Source organism: Elephantulus edwardii, unplaced genomic scaffold (assembly GCF_000299155.1).
Source record: "Elephantulus edwardii isolate Elephantulus edwardi_28Jun2011 unplaced genomic scaffold, EleEdw1.0 scaffold00503, whole genome shotgun sequence".
NCBI classification, from domain to species: domain Eukaryota; kingdom Metazoa; phylum Chordata; class Mammalia; order Macroscelidea; family Macroscelididae; genus Elephantulus; species Elephantulus edwardii.
The window spans coordinates 222,352-233,461 of record NW_006400253.1 but is presented as its reverse complement, the minus strand read 5'-3'; the positions used below and the strand labels follow the sequence as shown (position 1 = coordinate 233,461).

General features: G+C 43.2%; 1 protein-coding gene across 1 annotated transcript; it reads right to left on the bottom strand.

The window, feature by feature from the left end:
- Window positions 1-1,100: 1,100 nt before the first annotated feature.
- LOC102844759 (granzyme H-like) lies at window positions 1,101-9,511 on the bottom strand. Its single transcript, XM_006903062.1, has 5 exons — window positions 9,457-9,511; window positions 5,617-5,764; window positions 5,044-5,179; window positions 4,596-4,850; window positions 1,101-1,301 (listed from the first exon to the last, which is right to left on the bottom strand). Exons 1-5 carry the CDS (start codon window positions 9,509-9,511, stop codon window positions 1,101-1,103), a joined length of 795 nt encoding a protein of 264 aa, XP_006903124.1.
- Window positions 9,512-11,110: the final 1,599 nt, after the last annotated feature.

Here is an 11,110-nt window from a genome sequence, read left to right as displayed (position 1 = left end):
GTTAGTACCACAATTCCTTACCACTGAGCCAACAAAGCTCCACAGACTCCTCTTACTGTATTCTTAGCTCTTGTAGAGCAGGTCCTCTAATTCACGGGAGTTTGATGATGAGATGTCATCTCCAATATCAGTCGCTGATTAGACCTGGATAACTTGAGATTTGTGGTGTTTCTATTGGCTGAGTTTTGGAAACAGATAGTCCTGCTTTCGTCCAAGTTAGAGGACTATCTGCTGAAATCCATTCACAGCAACATGCTTCCTATGCATTGACCAAAGTTATATTCTCAGACAACTGTGCAGACAACTATCATGCAGGCGCTCGGTTCAAATCTACCAGCAGATCTGCAGGAGTAGGATGAGCAGCCTCCACTCATGTGATTAACTGCGTCTAAAATCTGCTGGAGGGTCAGCTATCGGGTCAGTGCTGAATCAAAGGCACACAACAACAACAACAACATACCATCCAAGAAACAAATCATTCGGATCCATTTCCTTATAAGAAAGGAAAAGAAAAATGAAATTCATAAAAAGGAAATTGTAGGCTTATAAATACTGTTGGGTATAAACATTTTTATGCCAATTCTCTGAAAGCAACAGATACTAAATAGAGAAACAAAGTACACTGTCAACAGTGACTTGGGAGGGGGGATCCTGGGGACCTAAAGTGGGGTACAGAGCCTGGTCAGGATCAGGAAAGTGTTCTCCCAGGCCTTCTTCTATGTGGACACCCACCTCACCATACAGAGCCACTGACATCCTGGATGAGAGGGGATGATGCATGCGCATTCAATAAGGCATCTTTTCTGAGGACATTCCAACAGATGAAGTGAAGGAAGAATGTTACAGCCATCTACAGGCCTTACCGCAAGGCATGACTATATTCTTTGAAAAACCTGATAATTTACATGTTCTAATAAGACAACTAGATGCCTGGATCCTGAAAAGACCCTGGACCTGATTACACATTGACAGGGCCTCTCTCCCAAATTCCTGAGCAAACTATCACTCTTTCTGGGTGTCCCTGAAAGCCCCTATAAAAGGCACCTGTCTTTGTCTGCCTGCTCTCCACTCTGATCCTCTCTTCTAGGGTCACATGGCCACTACTTGAGACCAGCTTCTTTCTTTGTCTCTTCTTGCTCCCAACACTTATTTCTATCCAACAAGAAGTATGTAGGTTCATGTGTGGTGACAGGGATGTTCACTCCAACCACTGCCTGGTACCTGTTATGAGGGTTGTAAAGGTCGACAAGCGCCCCTGTAGAGGCGACAGTCCAGTGAAATTCGTCACAGCTGACAAAGTTCTATAGGGTAAATCAGGCATCAGTACAGGGAATGTGAATAATATGGGATGCCAGAGCCTGAGTGTAGGAGGAAGGAGACTCATGTAGTGGGAGATCTAATATGCCGAGATTAGTCAAATAAAGACAAATTTCCTGCTAATTTGGAAGCAGGAGAAGCATCCACTTCCCAAACACTGAAATTCTATGAACTTTGATAAATGTTGATAGTTATGGAGGAGCTTCAGGCCTTTTGTTCATAGGGTTGCTATGATTCCTGCTCGACTGGAACGCAATCAATGACAACAACAATGAAAGCCAGATTTATCAAAAATTAGATGCAGGTAATGATAATGATGTCATTGATATTAGTTCTGTTTAGACCACAGCTCTCAGTCATAATGACAAGTTTGTTTCTCCCAACATCCATAGGCTGGATGCTCAGGGTCACATGATAATGCTTTCCAGGCCAACATCTAAGTGTGTTTTTTCCAAGAAGTGAATCTGTATAATTGGTAGTGTATTTCCCTTCTCTTCTAGAAGAAGTTGCTTTAGTGAACACAGTTTGGAAACTTTGTACCTAAGAACCACAATTGTTTCCAAATCTAAAACTTTACTTCTTGGGATATATGACAACTTATAGAAAGATTGGCCAGCAATAAAAGGTCCTTTTCTTTGTGTAGCTGTCTCATATAGATCTAGGCCACATGGACTAATTAAAGAAAGGGGCAGGCAGTAGACAAATCCACTGAAAATACCCAACCCAGCTTTATTTGGGTGCAGATCATGGATCTGTTATGTTCACCCCTGTGTTGTCATTTAGTAGAGTTCAGTGTGTATTTGCTGGTTTATTGGTGGCAAAAGTTGTGTTTCATTGTCCTACTGTACAAAGGTAGTCTTTCTAGCCCAAAAGACTGACATAGCATGTGGAAGGTCGTGTTGGTTCTGACTCTACTTCAATGAGTTGAGTTATCATCCAGTATTATTAGCCTATAGGCCACTAGTGACAAAGAAAGAGAAGCTCAAAGGGATTCAGCCTAATGAGTCACAAAGTGGCCAATGATCTCAGAGTTTATGACTGCTAGTGGGCTGGACGTGGCACTGGAAGGAGATTGAGTTAGTTCTGCCCAGTAAGAATTGTAGCCCAGCTTTCTGGAGCATCATTGTACCAAGTCTGTCCTCTCAGGGCCCTGCCTGGTGTCAGCTCCTCCAAGATCCTTCTCTGCCATAGTGACCAAGGCTAGCTGCTCTGTTGTAAGCCCTACTGGAACAACACATATCACTGGAATTTCTAGGATATGGGAGAGATGGAAAGGGTTCTATCTCAGAACAGCGTGGGCTGGAAGAGAAAGGATCTGCTGGACTTTGAGAAGTCTCAGTAATAAACAGACATGAAAGAGAAAGAGTAGCCAGGAGATTAGATGCTGAACTAGGCCCTGAGTTCAGAACAAGGCATGGAGCAAAGGAAGGATATGTCCTCCAGTTCCTCACCCTTCAAAGCTGGGAGTGTTCTTGATTGTAAGGCAGAAATGTTCCATTCTTTTTCTTCCCAGAGCCTTAGGATGGGCCAGCTTGTCTTCCTGAACCCAGTGGGCCTCCCTTGCTCTCTTCCACATAGCACAGGAAGCAGAGCTGAACAGTTCATCTGCGCATAGAACCTGGGAGGCTTATGTCTCCCATTGAGGGTGTTCTGCCTTAGCCCTGCAGAAGGGCAAGCCCGAGAGATACGACAGATAAGAAAGAGCTGGTTGACTCATTGCATTGAGTTGTGGATGTAGAGTAGGGAAAAGAACATAATTCAGAACATGATTATGTTCTAGGCCTGCCTCAATGAGGATTAAAAGCCCAACAAAGCAAAAAAGAAAAAAGGACAGAATCTCATTGCCTTCAAGAAAGAACTCATCCATGCCTGATCCTGCCCTGGGTTTCCAGAGGGTATAAATTGCACAATAGGTGATTTTTTATCTTTCTTCCTTGGGGTATTTGGTGGATTCGAGCCGCCTACATTTGGTTTGGCAGTGCAACTCCTTACCCACTAAGTCTCCAGAGCTCTCTCATCTAGAATTGTCATCTGCTAAAAAGCTAAGTGAATAATGAAGACACAATCATTTCCTTGCAGTTAAGACACATTTATTAAGGTTGTTGACATTAAGAGAAGATGATCAAGCATAGAGGGGCTCAGGATGATTCTTCCAGGTGGAGACCTTTTATTGTTTCTTTTATCCAGGGTAAGAAACTGGAGATTTTGGTGAAGATACATAGGGAAGTTCGGTATTTACTTTCAGAGGTACAAATGCCCTGGGCCACATTTCTGCATACCAAGGGACCTCCAGAGTCTCCCTGGAAACACAGAGAGGAAAGGCTGAGTTAATTGTTCTGTTGATTCTGCCTCCCTCAGCACTCTGGGACAAAACTGCCCCAAAGTGGTAAAAAATGGGGGTTATTGCCTTTCTGGGGACCCCCAGGATGCCAAATCTGATGTTTGACATCATTGTTGTTTCATGCCTAGGTTGTGATCTATCTCCTTCCCTAATGTCAGGACTCTTGCCTTCTAAGGAACTGTGGAACTTTCTTCCAGGTTATTCTTTAAGGAAAGGCAGATGGTTGATGGAAGACAGTACATTGACCAGGGTGATGACAGCTCTTGAGTATTTACATGGCTTTGATTATTCAATGTGGAGGGTGAGCTTTTCCTTGTATGTGTGCTCTAGGAGGGCGGGGTAATCTTTTCTACTTCCCCCATATTAAATTTAAAAAAAAAAATTCAAACCAATTCTTAACATCTCAGTTCATAGTAATCCTAAATGTTATAGAGTCCTACTGCTCATTGGATTTTCTTTTCTATAAAGTTTATGCAACATCTTTGAGAAGGTTCAAACCACAAATCTTTAACATAGATCCTGAAGGGAAACTCTTTGTGCCTTAGGGATGTTTGAGGTGGCATGTTACTGTTGTTTTGCTGTCAAATGTGAACTGACCCATAACTGATCCTCCAATAAGGTTTTAGATATGATGAATTGTACAGGAGGAGACTGCCCATCTTTCTCCTGAGGAGCACCTTTGGGATTACAGTGACTCTTCTTATCTCTAGGCTACCTATCCCTTTCGGATGGAATAAGGAGTCACAAGTTCAGCTTTCTGGATGAACACGTTTCTGACTTACTCCTGGGAAGCTCACAGAGGCCTGAGTGCCTAGGTGGTTTTGTTATCTCAGAAAAGTGGGTGAAGGCATTCCCCCTATTGTTAGATCTTTACATCCCAGATTGTCCTGAAATATCCTGCTCTCCAGAGCAAGGCCAGGGTAATGCTAAATCTCACCAAAGAGGGACACATCTGTTTCTGAGGGTCCCCTGCACACAACTCAGTGGTCTTGTCATAATCCAGCACATGGCGCTCACACTGGAAGTCCCCCTGAATGATAAGAACCAACTCATGCAGCTTGCTTGTTGTTTCATTCTCAGAGATCCTGCCCCAGCCAGCCACACTGCACATCTGCCCAGGCCTCACGTGGTCACTTTCTCCAGGCAGGGAGAGCAGGCCCACAGCTGCAGTCAGTTGGGCCTTTGTGTTCATCTGATGAAGGAAACAATAAAGATTTGGTCATTGAGAGCCTGCTGCCCTGCAGAGCCTGATGGGCCGCACTTTACTCCTTCTTCCTCCAGGGCCTGGAGTTAGTGAAGCAGCCATGATAAGAAGGCAAGGGTCATGGTGAAAGGAGAAAGTTCTTGAACCCAAGGGAGCAGGAGCAGCAGGGAGAGTGTCTCACCTGTAGTATCATGATGTCATTTTTAAGAGACACATTGTTATACTTTGGGTGGGGGATGGCTTTGTTCACAGGAATTTCCTGCTGTGTCTTTTCTTGTAACCCAATATCATGGGCCCCCAAGATGACACTCATGGGGCTGTACAGAGAGAAAAGAAGAGATTCTCAGAACTGGAGCCCTAAAGCAGGTGACAGTTGGGGAGGGTAGGGCGGCTGCTGAGGGAAATGCTGGAGGGAGGGGCCCTTCATCTTGAATTTCAGAGCCTTTAGTTTCTCTGTAGCATTGTAGGTGGTTGTGGAATTCTCTTTTACCCTCAGGTCGTAGGAAATGGCTTGACCATATCTGCTCTCAACCTCCACTGTCTGCCTGAAATAGCCAGTGCAGTCCTTTCTTAACCTTTTCTACGTGCCCCATTCTCTGGCCTAATGGGTTACCTGTTGGCTCACTTTCCACCACCTCATCCCACTCTCAAAATCTTCTGAAGATGAGAACTCTAGGGCCTGAGTTACACCCAGATGAAGTAGCGCCCCCGTGTGGCAGGAATGTGAAGATTCCTTGGAGGTTCTACCCCTCACCTTCCCCAGCAGTGAGCTGCTGTCAGGACAATATCTTCTTCCACAAGGAAACCACTACACCTTTTCCACATGCCATCACGTCGTAATACAACAAACGCCATGTATGGACGTGAATGAGGCTGTGCTTCATGACCTCCAATGATCTCCTCTGGGGGTAAAAAAAAAAATAAATGGAAGATGGGAGGAGTGGGCATCCTACCTGATGAGTGAAGACAGCATCAGCTTTGCCCTGTAGTTGTTGGGACAGGTTGTCCTGAACTTTCCCGAAAGCAATCCTTATTGGCTTGATAACATCTCCTTCCCTTCAAGTCTCAATGGGCCCTTCTAAAATCTGATAGTGCTTTTTCTGGACATTTCATATTTGACACATGGATGGTGGGTACACAGCTTGTCTTCAAATTACCAGAACCCAAGGAATGAAGGAGAAGAATCTCTGCTTTTCTATTCACCCCAGGTCAGCTCCTTCAGGACTGAGTGACTCCCAAGGTTGGTTATTCCAGTCCTGTTATTCCAGTAAAGAAAATGAAGACATCCCCTATTTCTAGCAATAATCTTCAGATCCCAGAGATTCCTGCAACGTCCTTGTCCCCAGAGCCAGGCCAGGCTAGTGTTAAATGTCACCTTAAAGGCAGCCATCTTTTTCTTCAGGTTCACCATGCGCAACTGAAAGGCATTGTTATAATTCTTGAGTCAGGGTAGGGCTGGTGCTGAGGGGAAATGCTGCAAGGAGGGTCCTTGAACTTGAGCCTTTGACTTCTCAAGAAGAGCATTGAAGGTAAGCAGTGTGGGATTCCCGTTAACCCTCAGTTCATATGAAATGATCCATACCTGCTGTCAACCTCCACTGTCTGCCTAAAACATCCAGTGAGGTACCTCTCTGATCTTTCCCACAGCTGCAGGATCTCCCCTGAGGAGCAAATATTGAAATAGAAGTCCTTGTAAATCTGCCCCTCATCATCCCCTGAAGTGAACGGCTACTGTCAGGACAAAGTCTTCTCACACAAGGATATCACCACAACTCTTCACTTCCCACTGAAACTAAAAAATGCCATGTATGACATGAATAGGGCTTTGCTATATGGCCTCCAATGATCTCCCTTTAAAAAAAACATGGATTATTAAATGACTGAGGCATCCTACTTGACGATTGATGAAAGGGTCAGCATTTCCCTGGGGATGCTGGGACAGATAATCCATGGTTCTCCTGAAAGATGGGTTTCTCCCACAGTGATTCATTTATATAGTCAAATCTCTAATAGTCCCTCTTAAAAGCTGACAGTGCTTGTTCCAGCCCACATCAGGCACATGGATAGAGTGTTGCATGTGTTATCTTTAAGATGACAGAGTCATCTTAAAGTATCCTGCGTAAGAATCCTTGGACTATTTTTTGTTTGTTTGTTTCCTGACTTGTCTGAGCCTCTGCTAAGTTTGTGGTATTTTCTAATAATATACCCCTATGCACAGCAGCTCTGAATGCTTCCCTGTCCTGAGGCAGTCTTACTAATTCCGACACACAAACCCCCATTGCCCCAGTTACTGTATCAATCCATCTCATCCTGTGTCTCCTCACCAGTGCTGTCCATCCACCCTTCTGAGCATGATGTCCTTCTCCAAGGAACTGGCCACGTGCCCAAAGTATGTGAGTTGGAACTTCAACATCCTAGCCTCCAAGGAGATACTTGGTTTCACCCTCTCCCAGATGGACCTATTGTTTTCTTGGCAGTCTGTGGTATGTTCAAGACTCTTCCGCAGCACTACAATTTGAAGGCATCTATTCTTCCTCTGCCATCCATAGTCATGTCCAGCTCTCAGAAGTATAACAAGTAATTGAGAAGACCATGGCCTGGATTTGGTGCAACCTTGTATCTAGACTGATATCACTGCTCTTCTGCACTCTGGAGAGGTCCATGACAGCAGATATTCTGATGCAATTTGTCTTTTGATTTCCTGACTGCTGGTGTTAAGAAGGTTGATTGTGAATCTAAACAAGCTGTAATTGCTAACAAACTCCATCTCTTCTCCATCTAATATGATGCTGCCAATTCACCCAGTGGTGAGAATCTCTGTTTTCTTGATGTTGAACTTCAAGCCATATTGAAGACTACAGTCCTTGACTTTTGCAACAAGTGCTTCAGGTCTACTTCAGTTTCAGCAAGCAAGATTGTGTCATCTGCTTAATGTAGGTTGTTAATGAGTCTTCTTCCAATCTTGATGCATCATAAGGCAAAATTCCCAATCACCACACCAGTAATCAACATTGATAGATGGAGAAAAATTGACTTTGTTAATTAATTCATCTTACTTGGATAACAATTAACACCCTTGGTTCCAGAAATCTGGTGATCAGAAGACAAATTACATTGGACAAGCTGGCTGTCAGAGATCTCATTAAATTTCTACTGAGCAATGACATAAGTTTGAAGAATAAGATGGGCCTGATTCAGGCCATGGTCTTTCAGATCACTTGCTATGCATCTGACAACTGGACAAACTATAAGGATGAAAGAAGAACAATTAATGCCTTTGAGCTGTGATGTTGGAGACGAGTGTTGAATGTTTGGGCTGCCAAAAGATTGAACACATATGTGTTGGATAAAGTGCTGATATAGTGATCTTTAGAAGCAAAGGAACAAAGCTTCATCTCACATACTTTGGGCATGTTGCAAGGAAAGCCTATTTCAAGGAGAGGGACCTCATACTTAGAAAGGTAGAGGGTCAGCAAAGGAGAGAAAGACCTTCAACGAGGTGGATTTGTGTGAGTGTGGCAATGGGCCCAAGTGTATCACAGATTATGTTGATGGCACAGGATAGGTAAGGGTTCAGAACCATTATACATAGGGTTGCTATGAATGAAATTGAACTTGGAGGCACCTAACGACAGCACTGTAATAAAATCAACTGCCTAACTATGCACATCTCTAGATCCACAGAGTGAAAGGAGTTGTGCTGCTAACCCTGACACTCGCATACCTGGCCTTTTAAATCCATCCGAGTCCCTTTGGGAGAAAGATAGGGTGATCTTTTTCATGCAATTTACAGCACTGAAAACTCTCTGGGGGATCAGGTAGGAGTTGGTTTCAACTCCATAGCAAACACTTCGGTTTTGACTCTAATAATAATCTTAAGCATGACAGCAATTTTTGTAAGGATATCGTAGGACCTGGAGGTGTTTGCTTTTATTGTACATTGCACAACAAGCTCATCTATACCTAAAACAACAGCAATACCCCAATTCTTAGTGTTTTAGTTTCATTTTCCTAGTATAGGGGAGTGGGTATGCAGTTGGCCTCTCAACACAGATACCCTCCATTTGAACCTTCCAGCTGCTCCAAAGAAGAAAGATGGGAAACTCCTGTGTAATTTATAGCCTCTGAAAACCTGGTGGAGGGTAAATCATGAATTGGTTCTGACTTATTAGCAATGAATTGTTGTTTAGCTTCTTGGCATGCAAGTAGGGATTTCAGTTACTTACCTTCATATCTTCTGTCAAATGTCTTTGTAAGAATCTTCTGCTTCCCAGGTAATCATGAGAACCTAGGGGGAAGCTACCACCGAGTAAGCCTTTAAGTGGTTGCTATGCTTTTGTGATTTCACCTAAACTGGGGAAATTTGACAAAAAGCCAGGATAGTCTAACACCTACGACCATGTCCAGGGTGTCTAGTCATCCTTTCGGAACATCTATCTGAGACTGCTTAGCCTGGGTTTGATATGAAACTGGTATTTATAAAGATTCTGGATTACATGGAAGGAATTCCTTACTAGCACTGGACAGAAGGGCAAGGAATACAAGTGATTTAGGGAAATAGGTTGATGTTCCTAGAATGCAGAGGGTCACTCACCTGCTATAGCTCCAGGAAGCAGGTGAAAAGCCAGCAGAAGCAGGAGTGGCTGCATCATCTGTGGAAGGCTACCCAGGCTAAAGCTGAGGGTGTCTAGACCCCAAATAACCGCAGTGCAGTGAAGAGGGCCAGACCCAGTGACTTTATATCATACACGTACATCTGTGATAGGTTTGTTTGGTTGGGTGTCATCACGCATGTTGGTCTGCAGAATTTTTCTGGTTAAATTAGATGAGAACAACACTGTCACCACATTTTTATTCATATCTGCTGAGTCCCAAGCAGAAAACACAAATAAAGAACAAGAAGGTGAAGGTTGTTGAGACTGTGCCAACATTTATTAGAGTTGCGATGATAGGAGCCTGGACCCCTTAATGATCCAACTAAGAATGTTCTTCTCCTCTGGCTCTTTATTTTAATAATAAAAATTTTTATACATTGTTTTTCACACTGGATTTTTCTCATTTCCTTTACCCATCCCTCCTACTACTCATCAAATTTTGTGACCCTATGAAGTGTGGTATTGAATATTCTGTAGAATGCTAGGAGAACAAACAGGTTCATCCTAGAGAAGGCGTGACCAAGCTGCTCCTTGGAGGCAAGGATTCTGAAGCTTCATCTGACGTACTTTGGACATTTTCCAAGGAGGGATCAGTTTTTGAAGTGGGTTGTCACGCTTGGAAGGGTGGAGGGACAGTGCAGGAGAGGAAGACCCTCGATGAGATAGATTGATTCAGTGACTGGGGTATTGGGGATGGATGTGCCAGAAACAATAATATTGGCACAGGATAAATTTGGGTTTAGGGTTGTTGTACCTAAGTTTGCTATGAGTTGCAGGTGACTCGATGGCACATAACAACAACACTAGCAGCAACATAATTACTGCCCTCCCTCCCTTAGATCCTCATTCACATTTCACTAGTTATCTTTCTATTTCTACAATAATGATCTTATGTAGTATCTGTCCTTATGGGACTAAGTTAATTTAGCAGAATTCTCTCTAGTCCCTCCCAAGTTAGGTAATAATTTATAAACTTATTGCACTTGAATGCTGTATAGTATTCCATTGTGTGAATGTACCATAATTTCTCAACCCATTTGTTCATTGTTGGACATTTGGGCTGTTTCCATGTTCTTGGGATGTTGAATAATGCTGCTATGAATATTGGTGTACAAATCTGTTTGTGCCTCAGTTCTCATATTCTCAGGTTATCTTCCAAGTGATGGAATTGCGGGGTCATATGGAATTTCTCTGTTCAGTTTTTGAGGAATCGCCAAACTACCTTTCAGTATGGTTGCACCATTTTACAATCCCACCAACAATGTGTAAGAATTCCTTTCTTGCCACATCGCCTCCAACATCTATTACTTACTGCCCTGTTAAATTTTGCCACTGTTATGGGAGTGAGATCATACCTCCTTGTTTTGATTTGCATTTCTCTTCTTAGCAGTGATTTGTAACATTTCTTCATGTGTTTGATTGCAATTCAAATTTCTTCCTCTGTGAAAAGTCTTTTGCTCATTTTGAAACTGGGTTATCAGTCTTTTTCTTATGGAGACCCAAGGGTATTCTGTAAACTTAAGACTCTTGTCTGAGATGATATTACCAAATGTTTGTTCCCTCTCTTTAGGTTTCTTTTCACCCTGTTGGAAA